The sequence below is a fragment of the Pseudorca crassidens genome, chromosome 15 (genome assembly GCF_039906515.1).
Source record: "Pseudorca crassidens isolate mPseCra1 chromosome 15, mPseCra1.hap1, whole genome shotgun sequence".
Taxonomy (NCBI): Eukaryota; Metazoa; Chordata; class Mammalia; order Artiodactyla; family Delphinidae; genus Pseudorca; species Pseudorca crassidens.
This window is the reverse complement of record NC_090310.1, coordinates 55,194,287-55,218,982: the sequence shown is the minus strand read 5'-3', so window position 1 is coordinate 55,218,982 and position 24,696 is coordinate 55,194,287. Positions and strand designations below refer to the sequence as shown.

Sequence of the window (24,696 nt, the reverse complement as noted above, 5' to 3'; positions counted from 1 at the left end):
CATCCCATGGGATGCCAATTCTTGTCCATACACTGATGACATCATGCTGATAGAATGATAAGTGAGCAGACTATACTGGCTACCCTAGATACCTTGGCAGGTCATCCATACCATAACCTTGGAGGTAAATCCCACAAAAATTTAGGGGTCTGTCTCCTCAGTGAAGCTTCTGGATTCCAGTACTTAGGAGCATATCAGAATATACCCTGCAAAGTGAAAGACAAGTTGCTGTACTTTGCACCCCGTTACACTCTGAAAGAGTCACAATACTTGTCCTGCTTCTTTGGATTTTGGAAGCCAGATACAACACACTAGGTGTGCTACTTATACAATAAGTATAATCCATAATACTTTTAGTTTTGAGTGTGGCTCAGGGATACTGTGATTTATGAATTATATATTCATCCCTGTTTCTGGCACAGAGTTTCCCAAACCTTTGGAATTTCCTGAGCAATAAGCAAAAAAATGGGAGCATTTTTTTTGTCATAATACTTGGTCTCTTGTCCTCAGTTCCCGAAATCACTTCAGAGCCATAAAAGTGAAATGGGTGTCTTATCACCTTTCCGTCACTACGGGGTTTATGTTACTGAAGGGACTTTTGGAAAGCACCTAAGGGTTACTAGGGAAGCAACTACACAATCGGGGGTTGGAACTTTCAGTCCTACCCCCTGATTTCCAAAGAGGGGAGGGAGACTGGCGGTTGAATCAATGGCCAATGGCTAATGATTTAATCAATCACGACTATGTAATGAAGCCTATAAAAGTCCAAAAGGAGAGGGTTAGGGGCGCTTCTGGATTGGCGAACATGTGGAGATTTGGGGTGAGGACATGGAAGCTCCACATCCTTTCACCGTACCTTGCCCTATGCATCTCGTCCATCTGGCTGTCCCTGAGTTATATCCTTTTACAATAAACCAGTTATCTAGTGAGTAAATGGGTTTCTGGAGTTCTGTGAGCAGCTTTAGCTAATTATTCACACCCAAGGAAGGGATTTGTGGGAACCTCTGATTTATAGCCAACTAGAGGCACAGGTAACAACCTGGGCTTGGGATTTGTATCTGAGGTAGAGGGCAGTCTTATGGGACTTCACCTGTGGAATCTGATACTATCTCCAGGTTGATAGTGTCAGAATTGAGCCAAATTGTAGGATACCCAGCTGGTGTCCAGAGACTTGCTTGGTTGTGTGGGAAAATTCCACCCCCCACACTGGAATTTGATCCAGGACCCAAATCCAGGATCCAGAGCAAGAGTAGGCTCGCCAGTTGGTTCAGGCTGCAGTGCAAACATCTTAGCGATGTTGGTGCTGTAAGTTTCTGTGTCAGATTACTCGATGGAACCTGGTCCCGGCAGGTCCTCATAGGCCAATCACGACATAGGCCTCCAGAATTGGCAGAAGTCCTGGTTCTCTTCAGCCAATAACTACTCCTCCTCTTCAGAAACAGCTCCAAGCCCTCTACTGAGCCCTCATCTACTGGCCACAGGACACTAAGAGGTATTCTCCGATCCACCAAGCCGTAATGTTGAGTGGGTGTAGTGGCATTCATCATAAAGTGAAAGGGGTGTATGGAAGAACAGGCTTGAGTTGGTCCCAAAGGCCCAGTATGTTTTCAGGAATGTGACTCACACTCCCAGTGAGTCTGGTCCTGTCATACTGCTCTCTCCCTTCCATATCTGAGGCCTCACAGGGTAGTTCAGCTGAGAAAGAAACATTTTGAACCTGGCTTATAGGTGGTTCTGCATGACATCTGGCACTAGCCAAAAGTGGCGTGCTGCTATATTACAGAATCTCTAAGGAGAACACAGTGTTCTGAAGAACACTGGGAAAAGGATTTTTTCCCCAGTGGGCATAACTTCAAGCATACATCATGTGGCTTAGCCAGTCAGGATGAATAAGAAACAAGATGGTCAAGCCTGTGCTTAACTTAGAATAAAAGCAAAAATACATGAAATGGCTTACAATGCCTTTCATATCTTGCCCCATGTTCACACTCTAACCTCAACTCCTACTGCGCTCATTCCTCTCACTCACTCTGTTGCAGCCGCACTGGTCTCCTTGCTGGCCCTTGTACAAACCAGGCACATTCTACCAGAGAGTCTTTGCACATGCTGTTTCTCCTCTCTGATCTGCTTTTCAGTCAAAGGGCCACATGGGTCATCCCCTCAACTCCTTTGGGTCATTACTCAAGTATCACCTTCTTAGTGACATCTTCCCTGGACATTGTTTAAAATTGCACTTCCCCAACCCTATCTTCCATCTCTGTTTCTCTGTTGACAATCTAATATACTATATAGTTTATTCATCTTGTTTATGTCTGTTTCCTCATCCCACTAGAATGTAAGTTCCATGGGGATAGGAATTTTTAACTATTATCTTCACTGTTAAGTCCCCTTTTCCTATAATAGTACCTGGCACTGACAGGCACTCAATAAGTATTTGCTGAATGAATGAACATCAGTCTGGGGAAGAGGCTTGTGAATAAGTTTCTAAGAATGTACTCTGAGTCTGGGTGTACTCTGTACACCTGGGTCCACATGAATGCGCACCAAAGGAGCTTTGCAACTAAACAGATATCACCTATTCCGTGGATGTCAGCTAGTCTCTTTCTACAGCCACCTCAGCCCTTGGCCAATGAGTTCATGAACAAAGTGACCACGGGGCCTGGGGTTGCAGTTAGGCATGTGCTCAACAACATGAACTTCACCAAGACTGACCTAGACTATCACCATTGCTGAGGGTCTAAGTTGACAGCAGAGCAACTTACCTGAGACAACACAGTGCCAAACTTCAGGGGGATGAGCTTGCCACTTGGTGGCAGATCAATTACTTTGGGCCGCAAGAGGGCAGCAATTTGTTTTCTCTGGAAGAAGTGAGCTTATTTTGGATAGGTCTGCTCTTGCTGCCTTACTTCTTTCAGCAATGCCATATGTGAATTTATTAAACTTATTTACTGTCACGATATCCCACGTATTACTTCTCACTAAGGAAGTCATTTTACAACTGAAGAAGTAAGGCAATGGGTTGAAGTTCATGGGTACTGTCTTTACCATGTACCCCATCACCTAAGAGCATCTGGCCTGAGGGAACACTGGAATGGACAATGAAAAATCAGTTATGATGCCAGCTAGTTGATAATATCTAGCAAGTCTGGGGTACTGTCCTACAGGATGAATTATTTTCTCCAAGCCAGTGACCACTTTATGGTGCTGTTTCTTACACAGCCAGAACACATTGGTCTAGGAACCAAGGTCTAGGAACACCATGTCACTGTTACTTCTAATGATCCCTTCATAAAGTTTTTGCTTTGCATGCCCATAAAATTGGGCTTTACTAGCTAGAGGTCTTACTATCCAAAGGAGGAATACTTCTACCAGAAGACAGGACAATGAATCCATTGAACTGGATGTTGAAACTACCACCTAAACATTTTGGCTCTTGTGCCTATGATGTAGAAAACATAAAGAGGATTAGTGGGCTTCCACTTGATAATTAGGAGAAAACTGGGTCACTGATATAAATTGGGGCATGGAAGACATTTCCAGAACTTAGAGGGTCTTCTAGGGCAGTTCCTAATATGTTCACATCCACTAATAGAAGGTGGTAGAAACTATAGGCAGGATCATTATGGGCTCAGACACCTCAGGATGAAGCTTTGAGTCATCCTACCAGGTAGAGAATCCAGACCAGCTGAGATGCTGACCGAGTAAAAAGGGAATACAGAGTGGGAATGGAGAAAGACAGTTCTAAATATTAACTGGAACCTCAAGACCAGTTGCAGAAAGAAGGCCTGTATTTGTACATTAAGCAACTTGCCTCCCCCCTTACTTCCCCTATTATTTGAAATAAAATGTATTGGTAGTAGTCAACTTGATAATTTAGTCCTTTGGATAGAGGTTATCAAGCAGAGTGTAGGAATAAACACCACACAGTGAGTGATAGATCTTTATAGCTTCCTTTTATAAAGAAGGGAAATATGTTTTTTACGTTGTCATGTTAAGTTACCGTTGTTATACAGATGTTTATGAATGGGTAGAATGAACATGTATGCATAGTGACTAGCCAAAGAGGTGAATGGTAGTAAATAAAGTGATTTTGATACCCGACACCCAATCCATCCTCCTAGTGTGCCTTCCTATAATACAGAGGTTGGAAAGCAAAGAAACGTTTCCCAAAATTTTTTTTTTTTTTTGGCTGTGCCGCGTGGCTTTTGGGATCTTAGTTTTCCCACCAGGGATGGAACCCCAGGCCCATGGCAGTGAAAGTACGGAGTCCTAACCACTGGACCGCCAGGGAATTCCCTCCCAAAGTCCTTTTGCCACTTGAATTCTGAGTGTGAATTGGAGTCCACTCATTAGATTTGGAAGGTAGAATTGGAGAGCCGTCTTCCTCCTTCTTGCTGTTTTCTGCTGGCACATGTAGTTGAGGAGACATTTAATTTAACTTCTCTGCAGCAACATTCTAGCAGTTGTTAAGAGGCAGTTGTGTGATGTTGGCAGGCCCCAATTCTCCACCTTTCTTGTTGTGGGGGTAGAAGCTCCCCTGGCAAGCCAGGCCTGTAGTGTTTTTCTGGGAGTCAGCCCTGGAGACCCAGCATGCAGCCCATTCCTCCAGCCCTTCCAACAATATTACAATCATCTCTGTTTTACAATCCTTCTTTTTAATGTGCCGAGAATGGTCTGCATTTCCCGTAACTAAATCCTCACTGATATACCTTTATCCAAAGCACTCTACCCAGCTCACCTACTACATACTTAAAAAGTTATGAGGCAATATTAATTCATAAAAACTACATACTAGTTTTATTTGAAGTTATAGAGGTCAGTATCAGAAGAATTAAAAAAAGCTATACCAGGTTTGCTCTGGAGCATGGGCCTAGGGGTGGAAAGGCAGAGTGTACATATTTGTTTTCATCATCAGCTTTTCTACACAATGGAATTAGTTACCGTATATATATATATATATATATATATATATATATATATATATATATATATATATATATATATAACTATATATATATATAACTTGATAAGATAGACATAAAAATAAATGAAAAGGTTAAAAAAATTGAGTGAGATTTTGACATTTAACTTGAAACTATTTTTAATACACAGACTTGCAAAGTCACTGAATAATTCATTAAGACGAGAACCTTAGCCTTACTTCCATATACAAATAATAATTTCAACAGACTTCTTCTAGATATATTGAAAACACTGGATAGCCTGAAAACTTCTCTTTCTCAAAGAAGGTCTATTATCTAAAGTATTGAAAATGGCTCTCCTTCTCAGTCCTGAGAAGCACTGTATTCACAGGTTTGGCAGGCAAAATGTCATCCCCCCTCCGATGACATCCACATCCTAGTCCCCAAAATCTGTGAATATGTTAGGTTATACAGCAAAGGAAAATTAAGATTGTTAATCAGCTGGTCTTAAAATTGGGAGATTGATTATTCTGAATTATTTAGGTAGGCTCAACATAATCAGAAGGAATTTAAAAGTAGAAGAAGGAGGCAGATGGAGTCAGTCAGAGGAAGATGTGACTATGGAGAAAAGGCACAAAGAGAAGCAATCCTGATGGCTTTTTAGATGGAGGAAGAGGGGCATCAGGCAAGGAATGTGGGTGGCCTCTAGAATCTGGGAAAGGCAAGGAAACAGATGCTACCCAGAGCCTCTAGAAAGGACCATAGCCCTGTCAATGCCTTGATTTTAGCCCAGTGAGATCCGTGTTAGACTTCTGATCTTCAGACCTGTAAGATAATAGATTTGTGTTAAGGCACTAAGTTTGTGGTAAGGTGTTGCAATAGCAATAGGACAGCGATACAACATCGTATAAACAGTATTCTAGCAAAAGGAGCTGATATCTAGTCATGACACTGAAAACCAGCTGTAAAAAAAAAAAAAGAGGCAAGTCATCCATTTGACTCTGAATGTTCGGAGAACCTCTCAGTGAAAAAGACTCTTAGCTAACATTTCGGTTGTGGAAGTTTTTCACATTTTGTCATTGACACCTTCACTGTGAGACAGTAAGAAAGATGCCTTTTTTGCTATAGTTTCTGTATCATCAGAGGTTACCCAAACAGCAGCTGGACTATGAGAGGTTCTCAGTGAAGGGTCTGGGATGAAGGACACACCCCTTCACCAAGGTGATGAATAAAGAAGAGTGAGGCACTGAAATTTCTTGGTTGCTAGGTTGACACCTTTAAAAGCTGAGGTGTTATCCCCATTTCTTCTCTGCTTAATATGTTAAATTAGGGGCCATAGAGAACAAGCACAAGATGTGAACGTGGCAAAGAGTTCACATCTGAACTCACAACCTGAGCTCTGAACACAGAAGTGTGAGTGAGCATTGCCCACAATGGTTATGACCATGGGGTTGGTGAGTGGGTCTCCTGGGCTATAGAAATCCCTTGAAATTTTACCAAAATTTGTATTGCTTATTTTTTATAGCTTTCATTGGATTATATAGGAAGTCTGCAAAACATTCCATGGAAGATGCTTTTGATCTTTTAGGGGCTGGAGTCCAGACAGCTTGCAATGTAAGCTCTCTGAGAACAGAGACATGTAGATTCCCTACAATCTAAACATGAGTGGTATAGAAGAATTTTCTAATTGTGGAAGAAAGGAAATAATATGTTTAGTTTAATTTGCTTCCTGGGAAATGGGCTTGGAATTGACAAAACATAGAAGAGGTGGCGGTAGCCAAATATCAGAGGGTGGTTTTAGTATCAGAAAACCTATTCCAAACTGTGGCTGATTTGTATACAAGTTGATATACTTTGGTAACAGCCAGTTTTACTGGGTAAAAATCTCAGTTTTAGTGAGTGGGTAAAGACTGAAGAATATTTCAAAAGGGATCTAGCCCTGTATTTTGTTCAAAATATAAGAAGAGTCATAGTTTAACTCAAATTTCGTCAAGAAACACAACTGTTTTCTCTACTAGTACTGAGCCTCTCAGCCCTACACCACCTTTTCCTAGATATGAACACGTGCTCCAGAATTAAAGTTATTAAACAACCTGATTTAACTGAAAAAAAAATTAATGCTGGGAATTCCCTGGTGATCCAGGGATTAGGACTTGGTGCTTTCACTGCCAGAGCCCAGGGTTCCATCCCTGGTCAGGGAATTAAGCTTCTGCAAGCTGCGCAGTACAGCCAAAAGAAAAAAAAAAAATAATAATGCTGAGTTGTGTGGAGATGTGGCTTCTAAAAATATGAGGACTAACAAACTATTAAGTTTTCGAGGAATATGAGGTACGTATAGGAAATCAGTAGCTGAAGAATATTTATTACATTCAAAAACACTTTAAAAAACAAAATTCTCAAATTTGTATTCACTTTGCAGGTATTATATAACCCCTTTAAAATTAACTAAAGTGCTGAGTATTCTATGGAGGAAAAAAATTATCTTGTGCTCACATTTGAAGGTTTCTCTCAGAAGTAAACCACTGAAAGAATCCACAGTATTGCTTTAAATTTTTTCCATTGGGGAGGGGGGTGTGAAGGTGTTTATCATCTTTCAAATTCAGTCACTTGTCCTGAAATGGATTGGATAGTTAGATGATAACATTAAAATAGGTCTCTCTAAGCTATAGAAAACAAGATTCTTAAATTTTTGACAAGGAGAAATGGAACAAAAAATAAAGCAAGTCATACACTAAATAATGTTAAAAATCCTGCTGTTACTTTAAAAATATTTTACTACTGGGAATTCCCTGGTGGTCCAGTGGTTAGGACTCGGTGCTTTCACTTCTGTGGGACCAGGTTCAATCCCTGGTCAGGGAACTAAGGTCCCACAGGATGTGTGGCACGGCCAAAAAAAATTTTTTTTTTATTACTAAGGGAAAATAGGACAAAAGTATTAAACCCAACTCTTTCACTTCCTTGTTTGTAGATAATGCCTGCCTATGTGACTGTTTTTACTTCCTTTGAAGCTTCCTACAAGAAATGAACCATTTATATGAGTTTTTATAAACTCTTAGCTAAAGACTTGTTCACATATTCTCAGAAAGGAATAATCAAAGGCTGGCACTAGAAATTGACAAAAAAAAGAATTTAGTTTAGATCTCTTAATAATTTAAAGAGCAATCTAAATTATAGAATTTATATAGAGTTCATCTCTGCAGGCCCTGAAGAGCTTGACCCTACCACTAATGCCCTCTCTTGGGTACACGTGTTTCAAATCTAAACCCGATCACTTTATTCCTTCCTGTTTAGACTGTTAGTTCATGTAGTTATTACAATGGTTTAAACCTGTACCTTATTTGTGTTACTAAGTATTCAAAATACCTTTGGGGTTAGGATGAGTAATTAAAGCTCACTCCTACAAAACTTAACTCTCCTTGATTCCTGAGGAGAGAAATAATTTCATTTTCCTGATTTGGCTTTAACTTCCAATTATTATTTATATAAGACCCATCCACTTGCAGAGCTATTTTCTTTGCACTATAATTATTTTCTTCTGGTCCCAGGAAACAGAAAGTGACTCAAGTTTATTGTATCCCAGATCGAACAACTTAATATAAGTAACAAACACTATACCTTATTGTATGTCTAATATAAGAAGAGGGTAAACATATCTCTATGTTTATCAATAGACTATTAACAGAAAATATTAACGAATAGATTTGGGATAGTTTTCTTTTCAAAAAGCTTATGCTTCAAATAGAAGTGACAAGTGGGAAAGAATGAGTGGGTTGCAGAATTTTCAAAAGCCTAAAACCAGGATCCAGGAATCTTTAGCAGAGGTAGGATGTGCCTATTTTCAGCACAGCCCGACCTGCACCGCTTTGCAACTAACCAAGGAAAGCCTGAGTGGCGAGACAATACTACCCTCTAGGGGCAACATTTTTACTTTCACAACTTCCACAGCAAAGGATCAATCAAAAGATAAGAAGCCATACACAGGGGCTTCCCTGGTGGCCCAGTGGTTGGGAATCCGCCTGCCAGTGCGGGGGACACGGATTCGAGCCCTGGTCCGGGAATATCCCACATGTCGTGGAGCAACTGTGTGCCACAGCTGCCACGGGCTGTGTTCCACAACTGCTGAGCCTGTGAGCCACAACTGAGCCCACATGCCACAGTTGGTGAGGCCCGTGTGCCTGGAGCCCGTGCTCCGCAACAGAAGAGGCCACCGCAATGAGAGGCCTGTGCACCGCAATGAAGAGTGGACCCCGCTCACCGCAACTAGAGAAAGCCCGCGTGCAGCAACAGAGACCAACACAGCCAAAAATAAATAAATAAATTTATTAAAAAAAAAAAAGCCATACACGGTATAGCTCCATAGCTCCGCTGTGACTGCACAGTAGATATTAGTAGCTATTGTTGTTAGCATTGATGCTTTCAAAGAAGTAACTTAAGCACACTGTCAACTGGCTAATTATTCAAGGTTATTTACAATCCTTTCTTTTCCTGTTTTGTTCTGTTAGAATTTACATGATTGACTACAGAAGTTGGGATAAGACACCTGACTAGTTTTAAAAAAAAATAATTCTAATAAAAAGGGTGAAGAGATAAAAATTGGAATTAATCTCAAGCAAGAGACTTAGGGCTCATAGACGGATACTTACTTGGATTCTTGTTACAGGCTTACTTTTCCAATTATTTTTTCCTAATTTTGGTAAAAAGTCCAGTGACAGAGATTCCCAATCCCTCAGACATATGAGCTGCCCACCTATTTAGTTAATCTTATTAGATAGAAATTAACTTATACAATTTATAAAACAGGGAATTAACTTATTATAAATCAAATACTAACCGTAGAACTTTTAGGTTTCCTCTGCCCCCTGCCCTCCCCTAGCTGAGTATGTTAGCAAATATGCTTCACTACTACTTTCTATGTGTATCCTAACAGCTTATATATGGGATTGTTTTTTACTGGGTTTCTGCATTTTCTCCACCCTTCATCCCAGATTAATCTGTTCATTTGTTGACACCTGTCATGTTCTAGAAAATGAGATCAAAGACTGATAGTTGCATGTTCTCCTGTCTTAAAATGTTAAGGAAATGGTCTGTTGGAAGCACTGTTACTTTTTAGTTCTATGTATTGAGCTGTCATTGACCTTTAGGCCAAAATGCCAGACACTTAACTGCCCTACTTTATAAAGACTTAGTAGTAATATCAGTAGTCCATAGTAAAGCTGACTTTCTGTATTACATATATATACATATATATAATAGTTTCCTATATTTTATTTTATTAAACATTTTCCAGCTTTATTGAGATATAATTGACATATAACCTTGTGTAAATTTAATATGATGATTTGATACATGTATATATTGGGAATTGTTTACCACAGTAAGGTTAGTTAACACCTCCATCACCACACATAATTATTTGTGTATGTGGTGAGAATATTTAAGCTCTACTCTCTGAGTAACTTTGAAGTATATAATACAGTACTGTTAACTATAGTCACCATGCTGTATATTAGTGCCCCAGAACTTATAACTGGAAATTTGTACCATTTAACCAACACCTCCCCATTTCCTAGTTTACTATATTTAAAGTGTGAGTTTTGTTTTAGTTGGGGGTTAATTTTTTCTCTAATTTTATATTGAAGTGAGAAACAGAAGAACATAATGAAATCACTACACAGACAACAGACAAAAGTTTTATTTTAAAAATTTACAGTTTAGTATAATGTAATTCCATACACAGAAATATACAAAAAATACATACGACTAAAATTGTATTTTAAACAGAAAACCATAAATTATATTTCATGGTTTAATTTCTGTGACTATTTTTTGCCTATGAGCCAAAAGGCTATCTCCAAACAATAAAGCAACTAAGTGAAGAGCTCAGGTGTTATTCTCGATGGTATCATTCTTGATGGCCCTGGATAAAACTAGATTACCATAAATTGATAGTACATAAATTGAATAAATAATTAAACATTAAATTAGAATTTAGAAAAAACAAGATTAAATACCAAAAGGAATAGAAATAAAAACTATCAGAGCAAGAAATGAAAAAAACATGAAGAGAAAAGCAAGTAAGATCATGCCCTCATAGCAGGAGGCAGATGCAGCAGGACTGACAGCTTATGGAGCACAGAGAAGAAAAAATCCCAAGAGACAATGAGAAAGTGTCCTAAATTAGGAGAAGGTGGAAAGAGTGAGTAAACGGAAAGAGTAAACGCAGGTCCTTGAGTGGAAGGGATAAGAGACTGAAATACTGCCCACTCCCCCCTGACAGGATTATCCAGAAAGTCTATGTATCAGTTGTAGGTATTTGATTCCAATATCATTGTTTTTTAAAAGAATTATCCTTTTTACATTGCTAGTACAAACACTTAATTTTTCTCTCAATATCAGCATTTCAATATGTGTGCAAGAAGTTGAAGATTTCTTTTGATAAATACTCAGCTCTACAATGACGTTCAAATTCAATTGGTCTTTCCTAAGCTACCTGAACTAAGTTTAAGATCAACTTCAATGTGGGTCTGTCAGCACAGACACGGCTGAGGGGGATGGTGCAGAGGCCACAAGAACCATTCAAATTCACTGACATAGACTCTACAAGAAAACAGGTCTGCAACATTAATAAATATTAATAACAACAATATAGCAATAATCAATATAATTTATAACTTCTATATTAATCATTAATGTATAAAATTTGTCAGTTAATTAACGATTCTTATTTTGGATATTCCTCTAATAAACACGTTTCTTAACCTCTCTAAGCCTAAATTTCCTTATCTGTAAAAGTAAGATACTAATGGAACCCATCCGAGAGTTGCTGGGAAGATTAAACGGGATGATGCACTCTAGCCTGGCTACAGTAAACACTTTTTTCAGGTAAACGATCAGTAATTGCTAGTACTGACATTTTCTAACACCCATATTTTTGGGCATATGCAACGCTCAAAAGAGGGAAAAGAACAGAGAGCTAGTATTAAATACTTCTTCTGTATCAGACATTTTAGTAATATGTAAAACTCTCGCGATTGTGCCCAGAGCCGCGCACACCTCGGGTTTCCGGCCGGGGCGCGAGATGTCTTCCGCCCTCTCCCGGCCACAGCCGCCGCGCCGTAGTCCTGCCCTGCGCGTTCCTCTCCTCGCCTCCCCACGGAGCCCGGAGCCCGCCTGTGGGCGGACTGCGGCGCCGTGCCGGACCGCTACCCGGCAGCCCACTGGGCCTAACGGCACGTGACTCCCGCCACCTGCGCCGTCGCCGCCGGCGCTGGGAAGGCCAGCGGCGACGGTGTCGCAAAAGCGTCGCGACGGCGTCCGTTCTTGGCGGCCCAGGCCACTGGTATAACCGAACGTGCTGAGGCTTGAGAACCAGTATGGAGGCTGTCGAGGTTCTCCGATATTGCTGGGCTTCGATGGGGCAGCTACTCGCCGGTGCCCCGGGCTGCTGAGCTCTCGCCGCCTGCGTCCCCGCGGCTCGCCCGCAGGGCCATGCTGGCCTCGCGGGTGGCGCGCACCTCGTGGGGTGCCTTGCGCGTAGCCGTGTGGGCCCCGGGAGCGCGGCCGGGCAAGGGGCGCGCCCGCGGGGCCTTGCTGCCGCCAGTGCCATGCTGCCTGGGGTGCCTGGCGGAGCGCTGGTGGCTGCGCCCGGCTGCGCTCGGCCTGCGGCTGCCTGGGGCCAGCCCGCGGGCCCACTGCTCGGGCGCGGGGAAGGCAGCCCCCGGGCCCGCAGTGCAAGAGGACGCCGCCACCGAGGCCCGGGGCGGCCGGTGGGGCCCGGCGAGCGCCGCTAGCCTGGTACGTACCGAGGAGAAGGCGGAGGGGCGACTCTGGGTCGGGGTCGACTGCTGCGGCGGCGCTCGGTCCCGAACGCAAATAACGTGCCGTGGCCGGTGAGGTCCGATGCTTCCGTTTCAGAACTTTTAAAGCGTTCCCCGAAGAGAAGTTATGGGCAGATCATTCGGTCGGGGTGAGTGTCAGGGGTACCAGCCGCGTCCTCCTGTCTCGGTGGTCAAGTTAGAGCCCTCTCCTTCCCGTCTATCCGCACCGGTAGCTGGACGCGCCTCTGGATATTGCATTGGTAAAAATACCCTTCACCTGTCTTATTAAAAGCCCATTTTAAATTTTTTGAAGCGAATCCCCAATGTTTAGGGCAAGTCTCTGGGCGTCTTCAGAATGATATACAGGCCTTTCTGTTTGCTTGTGCAGGTTTGGTTAACTATCATTTGACCTTTGGTGACTTTACATATTGTAGGATGAAGGATAGCTAAGTAATTTAAATCGTAATTAAAAGATCCTTTAACCTTTAATTATAGGAAAAGATTAAACCTCTCTTCCTGAGGTAACGGAGGGAAATATTTGTCTGCTTACCTGTTGAAATACTGACCAAACAGAAGACATGAGAGCATGAGTGTGGGAGAGCTTTTGATGTCATGTAGCAAGACTCATGCAATTATTACATCTTCAATTGTTATGTCTTCAGTGGGCCCCTGTGCTGCTTTCATCAGTTATACAGCATGGGTTGGGGTGGCCACATCCTGGCAGGAGTCTCGGCCACATTAATAGCTAGAGCATGTTGGGGTTTGAATGAATGCTGGATGCTTTGAGGTTGCCATATCCTGGCTGAAGTCCTTCCAAGAACGGCAGTAGTTGGTCGAGTATGCCACAGGTTATCTGGTTGGGTAATCTGAGATTAGCTCTCTTAATTTTAACTTAGAAACGTTTACAAATTTAATGATTATAAATTGAGGTATTTTATTTTAACTGAAATATGTGGAGCTAAAAGGAATCCCTTTCATTGTTCTAAGAACATTCAGTCTGGTTTATTAATTCACCAAATGAAATGCTCTGGCTGTTTACAACTGTGTCTTTAATTTTTCCCCATGGGCCTCTCTGAGTTTAATTTTGGGCCTCTGTATTCTGACCTTTTGCTTTGTTTTTCCTTTCTCTCAATCATGAACTGTACCTCCTCACCCCCCTCAATGAGGCACTGTAATGCTGGATCAGTATTTGACTTACTCTGTATCGCAGTATGGTCAACAGACTTTTTTTTTCCTCTGGACTCTGAAACACTTGGACCTTTGAACTTGAATTTGGAATATGTTCCAAGAATGATTCCATTTAATTAATATAATGTGGATTAGTTCAACAGAAGGTCCTTGAGTAGAGGTTTGGAGTGCTGCTTGTTTGGTGATTGTTTCCTGCAGAATTTGAATTTTTCTGTATCTTTAATGACAGTATTCTGCCACTGGGCCCCAATAACTTCAGTATTCCTTCAAACTGAGGTGAACGTTTCTTGCTGGGTTCTGTTTATAAACACAAACTTAGTATCTTTAGAGAACTGGCTTTTCTTACAGAATGGCTGAAGGTATTTTAAAAGAGGTATTTAGAAGTGGAAATGTCAAAATTAAGGTTCAGGCAAATAGGTTACTGATTGATAAAGAGGTTAAGTAGGGTTATCTTGTGAGGAGATAGTCCCATGGGGTAGAGCTGGCAGTCTTGACTCAGTGGAGAAAAAAAATCCGGCCTTTAGGGAATGACATTTTTCTCTGTATTATTTCTGTACCCTGTTCTGTGCAGTGTATCTTAGTTCCACTAGGCTGAGGCTTTTTAAAGTTGAAACACCCTCTCATGAAACAGACTTTGGCCAGGAAGGAATGGTTTTCAGAGCAGCTGCTGAGGTGCCCTTTTGTTGGTGCCAACTTCAAACACCTTGGCTCCAAATGAAGTTTCAAGGAATCATAAAGCCCCCACAGGGGAGCTGTGAAAGCCCTCAGCTTCTGGTTGGGGATCTTAACATTTCTGTGGCTATTTTGAACAAATTTACAAAATCTCTTTATTTCCTAAGTATCTCAATACCTTTTCCTTGTTCCATTTTCTTCTAGCAGTTCTCCAGTTTAGTGATGAGCTTATGGAATTAAATGTTTTATTCCTCTTCATTCGTATCTCCAACACTGTGTATGGCATTTAGCATTCTTTTGATGGGTATGTGTAGAGGAGTGAGGAGAGGTTATTTTGCAATAAATGTTTTTTAGCCAAAATGCCCATGGTTGATAATTCGGCTTTTTTCTGACACTTTCTAGACCGTTTGTCTACTTGAGGTATAAGATCTTCCTGAAGATCTTTTTTTTAATTTTGTATAATGGGAAAGTAATTCTTTTTTAAAAAAAATTTTATTGGATATAGTTGATTTACAGTGTTGTTGAATTTTCACTTTTAAAAGCAGTATGTTTTTAGTTTTGAATTCTGATGGTGAAGTAATACATTAAAGGCTTGACTTATATGATAGATAATACATGTTTATTCCTTCTCTCTTTAGTGAGAAAACCTACTCTATATACAACCAACATTTTAGTCTGTGTTTTGGTATATGACATATCTTCATCTGCATTCTTAACAGTTTTAGATGTGTGTAAAAATAACGGAATGGATTTTAAAACTGAAAGTACTAATTTTAAGGTTTATGTAGCTTCTAACCTTTAAGTTGATGGAGTGTATTTTTCCAATGTATATAGTTATTTAAAGTATGAATTTATAGTATTTAAATTTTGTTGTCTTTATGTTTCAGTATGAAAACCCATGGACAATCCCAAATATGTTGTCAATGACGAGAATTGGCTTGGCCCCAGTTTTGGGCTATTTGATTATTGAAGAAGATTTTAATATTGCACTAGGAGTTTTTGCTTTAGCTGGGCTAACTGATTTGGTAAGTTGTACCGGCACTCCCCCTGTTTTGCTCCCCTTCTAAATCCCAGGGTCTCTACTACACTGAAATAGCACAGACTCAGTCTGCTTTTCTTTGGAAGGAAATCCTCAAGATGAATTTCACCTAGTGCTTTGTGTAAAGGCTTGTCTTTAACATCTATATGGGACTCTGTTATTCTTTATATGATCTAAGGAAGGAAGTGGAGGTTGTAGGGAGGCATGGGAGAGGGAGCTCTTTACTCTTGGTTTTTAACTTCTTCATAGAAGAAAAAACCTTAGAAATTCTCAAAGGGCCAAGTACTTGCTTTAGGGATAGAAATAAAGGAGAGAAGCTGTGAGACTTTTTTTTTACTTATATAGTAGAGAGAAATATCTGATCTCCAACAACAGTTGGTTTTACTGGTGGAGAGGGAAACAGTGGGCCAGTTGTTGTGACCAGGGAGCTTGCAGAGGCCGGATCTCTGCTCAGGTTTATGCTGGCAGGAGGCCATAGGCACCCCACAGATTTGGTCCTTGATTCCTTCTCTACACCCCTCTGACCACCTTCCAGAAGACCCTGCCCTAGGTGGGCATTAGACATCCTTCCTTCTTCCACTCTCCCAGCAGATGGACCAAGGAGAAAAGAGCACCTTGACACCACTGTGTCAGTTTATAGGGAGGGAAAGATTTATTCAGGTTATCTCCAATTAGAACTTGGAAAATAATTTTCTAACAGAAAGCCACACTATGTGTTATATAGGCTTTTGTGGACTGGCCAGTCATCATCATGTGTGACATTATTTGTATTTATCACCCACCCTGTTGCATAAAGGATTTGAAATGGCTTGTAAAACTATATGTCCTGCAAAAACACAATTGAAGGAAGTGGGGGAAAGGTAGAGGAAAGATTTTAAATCAGGACAAAAGCATGTAGAAATAGACATTATGTATATAAATTGTATATTCTTGTACAAGGTTGGTCTGAGATCCAAGTGAGTACCCAGACAGGCAATAATAATTTGGTGCCTCTTTAAACTGATGTATGTTTGAAAAGCTTTGCTCAGTATTCAGTGAGAATAAAGAGGAACTAATTTTCTGTTAATAAAAGTCACATAGCATCTTTCTTTGTAACATCAGCTGTTCCCTTTGAGGTTCATAGAAACAAAATTACACCTGCCCAGTAGCATTGTTGAGCAATACAGAGTTAGCTGAAAATTCTGCAGGATAAATAATGAGGACATTTGCACTGTTATATGGCATTTCTAAATATGCATCAAATACAGTTTCTTGAAGTGGTTACCGCCTCTTTTTCCCGAGTTTAGCTCCTGTTTGTCACAACTTCTCATTCTCACAATCTCTTCTTTTCTCCCTGCTTTTATCTGTGAAGCCTGAAGCCCTCCATTTATTAATATAGTCTCCAAGTCTGTCAAAGGCCATTATATTGATAATGGAATTTTTTTTTCATAATAGGCAAGATGTTTTTCAGTTACTGGATTTGCTCTTTTTTGGTTTGTAGGTTTTTTTAGTTGCCACATGAGATTGCAATATTCATCGAAAGGGAGAGGTCTCATTTACACTTTTCTAAATATGTAAGACAATGTGTACAGAAACCTGAGTTAACTGGCATCATATTACGTTTACTTCATGTAGGTTTTGATGCCTCTAGAATGGCTGCTGGGCAGATGGCTGGACTCATGGAGGGTTTAAGTAGGGGAATGTTGTATGTGGGAAATGGATTACAGGAATGCAAGAATAGAAGCAGAGAGGCTGGTTATGAGGCTTATAGTAATCTAGGGAAGAGGGTTGGGAAATATGTTTTGAAGATAGAGTTGATATGTTAATGGATTGGATATGTGGGGTGAGAGAAAGGAATTAAATAGGAGTGCTAGGCTGTTACTTTTTTCCTTTTCAACAAGCAGATGCATGGAGGTTTACATTTTCTGTGATGGTCAACACTCAGGGTAGGACAGGGTTTGTGGGAAAGAGTTGTTATGCCTGTTCAGATAGAGGTAACATTGGGTAGTTGAATACAGTAGTTTGGAGTTGGAGGAAATCATGGTTAGAGATAGATTTAAGAGTTATCATCATATAGATGGTCAAGTCTGGATGAAATCATCTAGGCTGTGGTAAAAGAAGAGAAGAGGTCAGAGAAAAGAACAATAATGGAGCAATGGAGAAGGAGCCAAAAAAGGACACTGAGAAGGAATAGCTGGTGAGAAAGAAAGAAAATTGGGCAATAAGGTGTCCCAGATGTTAAGTGAAGAAAGTGCTTTAATTGTGTTGGGGTCAAGTAAGCTAAGAATGTAGAATTCATTGGTGACTTTTATGGGTACAATCTCTAGAGGGTGGGGCAGTCAAAATGGGTTGGCGAGCATAAATGAGGTGATGCATGGCGAGCATAAATGACAATAGATGTCACATTGGGGAAGTTTTGCTTCATAGGGGGATAGAGAGATAGTCAAGGAAGGGTAGTTTATAAAGAGATACATACTGGGGAAATTTTTGTTGTTAATTAACTAATTAATTAAATGACTGGGTAGGAAGAGAGAGATTGATGATGCAGGGGAGGTGGGGAAAACTCAGAAGGTAAGAGGACTTGGGATCAGGGACCGCAGAGAGAATGTGCATGGACACTAGTAGGTGGTGGACTTGGAGGTGGGAATACAAGGGAGGACTGACACTCTGTTTCTGTTTTTTGAGCAAATATAGACATGGTCATGAGCTAGAGAGAGAGGCTTTGGGAAGGATGAGCAGACTATGAATAGGGAAGGTAAACACAGTAAGCAGGTGTGGGTTTGCCAGGCAGTATTGAGTGCCCACAGGAGATTTGTGGTCATGAAAAAGTGAGATCAATCAGCCCATTTATGTGTTTTTCTTGATCAGTGTTCAGCTGCTTGGGTGCAGGCCTATAGTACATGGTAGTTGTATTTAAGCAGGGTTGAGGGAGAGTGGAGTAGGGAGTTATAGAGGTTTACAAAGAAGAGATGATGTTGATGACCTTGGAATCCAGTGTGAGTAGAGGAAAAATGAGGACAAGAGGGTGATGATGGTGATAAAATGGGAGGTTAAGTTCTGCGAGATCAGAAACTGAACTGACACCTGAATCTTCCAAGGCCCCAACTCCCAGTTCTAGGCACTTTCTGTTAGTGTTACCTATAGTATACTTAAGAAAATAGATTTTTTCAGTTGAGGTAGTAATAGCTAGTAACTGCTTTTTTTGAGGATTTACTAAGCGCTGAGTGCTAAACAAGTATTAATCACATTATGTACTGAGACAACCCACCCTGCGAGGTAGGTAGCACTATCTCTGGTTTACAGATGAGGAAACTGAGGCTTAGGCCAAATAACTTGCCCAGAGTCACACAGTTAAGTGAGTGGGAGAGCCAGTGCTTGAACCACTTATGCCCTGCTACGAAGAGTAAGTTCTTAACCATTGTCCTGTACGACTGCTCTAAGTCATTGGAATACTTGAGATATGGAGGACTTATTTATCCTTTAAAATGTACCATGTTAAATTACGTCTAGATTAATTTGATCTTTTTCCTTGGAACTAGGACCGGAAAATTCAAATATTTGTTGAAGTTTGAAGTTAAATAAAATGAGTAAAAGCCGGGGTAGGGACTTGGAAAACCAGAAAATATCTGCCTCGTTTAATGAAAATAGGCAGTACTTGGTTTCAGTCAATTTTGTGGCCCCAGGGTGGCCAGATCTTCCCATTTCTCAAGTGAGCCTGGAGATCTGGATTTTTTTGAGTTAAGACTTTGAATATTTAAATATTGGCAACTAATTTATATTTAAAAAATCACTGGGCAGGTCAAACAAAACCAGCCTGCAGGCCTCTTTGGCCCCCTGGTAACCCAAGTATGACCTCTGCTTTAAAATATAATTTGTTTCCAAGAGTAGTGAATAAGTAATTTTCATATCAAAAATTTTAAGTAGGCCAGGTACAGAGGACTGAGTTTTGTATTCAAATACAGGTCATGCAATACAGTCAGACATGGAATTAACAGTGGCACTAGATAAAAAATATTGATAATAACAGTTAAAATAGAATAAAATAAAAATAATAACAGCTAAAACATAGGGAGTTGGGTCATATTATAGAAAAGTAGGTAGGAATGGAAGTTAGAAAATCTCGCAGTTAAACGGTAGTCCTTGCAAGTAAAAGCAGCTATTTTGGCTGTAGTGAAATAGCTCAGGGCTCAAGGGGTGGGGGATGGGAGGGGTGGGTTGGGGTGGGGTGCCTAGTCCAAGCTCTGTCAGTCCTGCTTTCTTTGAGTTTTATTTGGGTTCTTTACATCTCTAAATTTGTGTCTGGGTTCATCCCACAAAGGGGCATTGTGAAAACATTGCAAAATAGCTGAAGGCCTTGAGATAGAAAAGTGAAAACTTTTTTCTGTAGAAAAGTGAAATCATTTTCTGACCAGTTGGTAATTTAAAAGCTAAGTGTATACCAGTAAAACAGAAGGTTTGGGGGTAAGAGACAGAAGAGGTTTTATCTACATTTTATGCAAGTATAGCGGTTATTCTGGTATCTCTTAACCTTCAAGATATCTACTCTGTACCTATTATGACATTTATTAAAAAAAAAAAAACTTCTATTTTCAGTTGGATGGATTTATTGCTCGAAACTGGGCCAATCAAAAATCAGCTTTGGGAAGTGCTCTTGATCCACTTGCTGATAAAATACTTATCAGCATCTTATATGTTAGCTTGACCTATGCAGATCTTATTCCAGGTAAGAACGCGTCATGCGTACTTTTAAATAGTACAGGGAAGAATCACATTTATCAGCTTAGGATTTCTCTTGATTGAGAGACAAATAATTTTTGTTCCAAAAATATGTTTTCAACTTTAAAGTGTTTCCCTAAATTTAAACTATTGAACTGTTTTGCTTTCCAAGCTATTTGTTTTACTTTAGAATTTATGACCTTGTATATACTATAGAATGCATTGTTTTCTTAGTAAAATTGTTTAAAATTAAACAAATATTTCAAAAAAATTGAGCTAATTCATATTATCCTAGAATCTTTTGAAACTATTATTTTCTTTGTGCCTAGCTTTTGAAAGCAATTTAAAATTTTCCTAAGTCTTATTATTTATTAAGTATAATTTAATAAGTGAGAGCTCTGAAATCCTAAAGATGTCTATAAAATTTCACATTGTTATTATTATTACTTAGATGGTATTACGCAATTTTAAATTATACACATAGTTTGTACATTGTCTGAATACTCTTTTTTTTAATTAATTATTTTTGGCTGCGTTGGGTCTTTGTTGCTGTGCGTGGGCTTTCTCTAGTTGTGGTGAGCTGGGGCTACTCTTTGTTGCAGTGTGCAGGCTTCTCATTTCAGTGGCTTCTCTTGTTGGGGAGCACGGGCTCTAGGTGCACGGCCTTCAGTAGTTGTGGCTCGTGGGCTATAGAGTGCAGGCTCAGTAGTTGTGGTGCATGGGCTTAGTTGCTCCGTGGCACGTGGGATCTTCCCGACCAGGGCTCGAACCCGTGTCCCCTGCATTGGCAGGCGGATTCTCAACCACTGCACCACCAGGGAAGCCCCTGCATACTCTTTGTAACAAAATTTTATGATCTTTTGTATTTTGTATGTGCTTTTTGGGTGTTCATTTTCTACTTCCGCTGTGTTTCTCAGTTTTTAATCCTTTGGTTCAGATTAAACTGTTTATTTCCAAGAGTTAGAATCTGAGAACAAAGAAGCTGGTACTTGGTCCTTCAATACCATGTTATTACTGACATTTGATAGGAAGAAGTTTACTGGTGTTTCAGTCTAGTATAGTCTCCCAATCTAGAGATTCTTTTTCTCCTCTACCTTTAGGCTTTGCTTTTTTTTTTAATAAATTTATTTATTTATTTTTATTTTTGGCTGCGTTGGGTCTTTGTTGCTGTGCGCGGGCTTTCTCTAGTTGCGGCGAGCGGGGGCTACTACTCTTTGTTGCGGTGTGGGGGCTTCTCATTGTGGTGGCTTCTCTAGAGCGCAGGCTCAGTAGTTGTGGCACATGGGCTTAGTTGCTCCACGGCATGTGGGATCTTCCCGGACCGGGGCACGAACCCGTGTCGCCTGCATCGGCAGGCGGACTCTCAACCACTGCGCCACCAGGGAAGCCCCGGCAAGCGGATTCTTAACCACTGCGCCACCAGGGAGGTCCCTACCTTTAGGCTTTTAAATCCACATACCAAATTTAAAAATGAATTAGACTACTGTTCATGTGCTTCTTTGAAAGTCAGAATTATGGTGTGTGAATGGTTGGGGGTATTGAAGGGGCAGGGGTATGCTATAAGTAATATAGATAATTTGTAGGAGAAAAGATCCTAAGGAGCATTCTGTTAACATTCACAATTAAAATTTGTGTGTGTGTGTGTGTGTGTGTGTGTGTGTGTGTGTGTGTATTTTCATGCTTCTCATTTTTCAGAGTTATTTTGTATTTTGTTGTATTGTTTTACAAAGGTTGGCCAGCCCAGGTATTTCCGTGGTGAACACAGAAATTGTTTCCAGGTTTTGGTATTATGGATATTGTTGATACAATTGATGTAGGTCGCTTTTGGAACTGCAACTTCCCTTAATTATCATTCTGGGAACTTCCATTGTCTCTCTTCTGTGTTGGGTTTGTTTTTCCAGGCTCCCATGGCTTCCTTGTTAGGGTCCTCCTTTTTGTGGAGTAGAATCTCCAGTTGTTTCCTAGCTAGGATGCAGCCTGGCAGCAAGGTTTTTAGAGGTGTACAATGTCTTTATTCTACAGACATCTAAAATGTATTTGTTCTACCCTCCATACTTGATTGGGGCATAATTTTCAATTGCAGGTTATTTTCACTCAATTTTCAAGACCCTGATTATAGATTTCCAGATTCCATCTTGCTGTTGAGAAGTCTCATGCCATTCTGATATCTTTTCCTTTACGTGTGATTATGTTTTGTATTAGAAAGCTTTTAAGATTTCTTTGCATAATTCCTAGTTGATGGTTTAAAAAATTCTCTCTCTTAAAAGTTAATTTTCTAACTGCTTCTTGGGACACCCAATTATCCCAGCACTTTTTATTGAAAATTCTATACTTTCCAGACTCACTGCCATGTTCATATATACATGGGTTATTTCTGGGTTGTCTAGTTTATTCCCCATTGATTGATGTGGGATCTAGTTCCCTGACTAGGGATCGAACCCAGGCCCCCTGCATTGGGAGCGTGGAGTCTTAGCCACTGGACCACCAAGGAAGTCCCCTACCTTTGTTAGGTTTTAATATCAAGTTTATAATAATCTCATAAAATGAATTTAGGGAGTGCACACACACCCCACCCCATTCTTGGGAGATGTTTGTGTGAGATTGCAATTACTCCTTCTTGGAATGTTGGTAGAACTTGTTGAAGCCATTGAAGCCTGGAGTTTTCTTTGGGAAAAAGTTTTAAAATAGTTGATTCATTTTTTAAAAAAATGGTTACAGGGTGATTCAGTTTTTCTGGTTCATCTTTTGTCTGTTTTGTGAGTTGTGATGTTTTTCTAGGGACTTGTCCATTTCAGCTACATTTTAAAAAAATTTACCATAAGCTATTTATAGTATCCACATTAACGTTTTGATGTCTGTAGACTATGTAGCGATGTCCCCCTTTTCATCCTAATTATTAGTTATTTGTCCCTTTTTTTCTTTGACTTGTCTTGCCAGAGGTTTGTCTGTTTTATGAATCTTTTCAAAGAACCAACTTTGAACTTTGCCAAACTTCTCTGATATGTTTACTACTTCATTAAATCTTGCTCTTTTGTTGTTTCTGTCTCCTCCTTTGGTTTTTTTCTGCTGTTCTTTTTCTAAATTCTATAGATCAGTCCTGTCTAGTAGAAATATAATGGGAACCATAGATCTAATTTAAATTTTTCTAGTAGTTATGTTCAAAGTGAGAAGAAACAGGTGAAGTGTGTGTGTGTGCTTGCACTTCTGCTACAGTGGAGACTGAGTGCTCTGTGCATGCACTGCTGCCTGTGCCAGGCCACCCCCCATTTTAATAACATTTTATTTAACCCACTAGATGGAAAATATTGTCATTTCATTATATAATCAATAAAAAATCATTAATGAGATTGTTTTTTCATACTCTGTCTTCAAAAGCCAGTGTGCTGTTTGCACTTACAGCACCTCTCACTTCAGACTAGCCACATTTCAAGTGCTTTATCTTTACATGTTGCTCATGGCTATTGTATTGAACAACACAGCTGTAGATGAATGTTTAACTCGTTCCTTTTTTTGTTTGTTTTTTTGGCTGTTTTTTTGGCTGTGCCGTTGTGGGATCTTAGTTCTTCAACCAGGGATTGAACCTGTGCCCCCTGCAGTGGAAGCACGAAGTTGTAACCACTGGACCACCAGGGAATTCCCTCAGCTTTTCTGAGGGAAAAGCAATATATAGCATTTAAGGCTATATATTTCCTCTAAGTATCCCTTTCACTGTATCTCATATGTTGGTATTAGTGTTCTTGTCATTATCGAGTTCAAAGTAATCTGTTTCCATTATGATATTTCTTTGGCTTATGGTGTTAATAAAAATTTATTTCTTAATTTGTGGGATTTTCTAGGTATCTTTTTGTTATTGATTTCAAGCATAATTACCTTGTGTTCAGAGAACATGCTCTGTGATTTTAGCCCTTCAGCCCAGTATACAGTCAAATTTTATAAACATTTTATGCGTTTTTCAAATGAATATGTATTCTGCAGTCATTGGGTATGATGTTCTACATATGTCCATTTGGTCAATTTTTTTTTTTTTAAGTAAATTATTTCTTTATCTTGGGCTGTGTTGGGTCTTCATTGCTGCACGCAGCCTTTCTCTAGTTGTGGCGAGCAGGGGTTACTCTTCGTTGTGGTGCATGGGTTTCTCATTGCGGTAGCTTCTCTTTTTGCAGAGCATGGGTTCTAGGCACGTGGGCTTCAGTAGTTGTGGCATGAAGGCTCAGTAGTTGTGGCTTGTTCGTGGGCTCTAGAGCGCAGGCTCAGTAGTTTTGGTGCACAGGCTTAGTTGCTCCGCGGCATGTGGGACCTTCCTGGACCAGGGATTGAACCTGTGTCCCCTGCATTGGCAGGCAGATTCTTAACTACTGTGCCA

General features: G+C 40.2%; 1 protein-coding gene and 1 long non-coding RNA gene across 4 annotated transcripts in view; one reads left to right on the top strand and one right to left on the bottom strand.

The window, feature by feature from the left end:
* Positions 1-5,089: 5,089 nt before the first annotated feature.
* On the bottom strand, positions 5,090-12,104 carry LOC137207551 (uncharacterized). Its single transcript, XR_010935150.1, has 3 exons — positions 11,976-12,104; positions 7,416-7,534; positions 5,090-5,747 (listed from the first exon to the last, which is right to left on the bottom strand). It is a non-coding gene; the product is annotated as an uncharacterized lncRNA (long non-coding RNA).
* A 127-nt stretch (positions 12,105-12,231) lies between these two features.
* CRLS1 (cardiolipin synthase 1) overlaps positions 12,232-24,696 on the top strand; it is a 24,910-nt gene continuing 12,445 nt past the window's right edge. The window contains exons 1-3 of one of the 3 annotated variants that reach the window (XM_067707518.1): positions 12,232-12,716; positions 15,487-15,624; positions 20,211-20,340. In XM_067707518.1, the coding sequence (XP_067563619.1) occupies positions 12,411-12,716; positions 15,487-15,624; positions 20,211-20,340 (574 nt within the window). In that variant the 5' untranslated portion in view covers positions 12,232-12,410. The other 2 variants (XM_067707519.1, XM_067707521.1) reach the window with 2 other exon arrangements.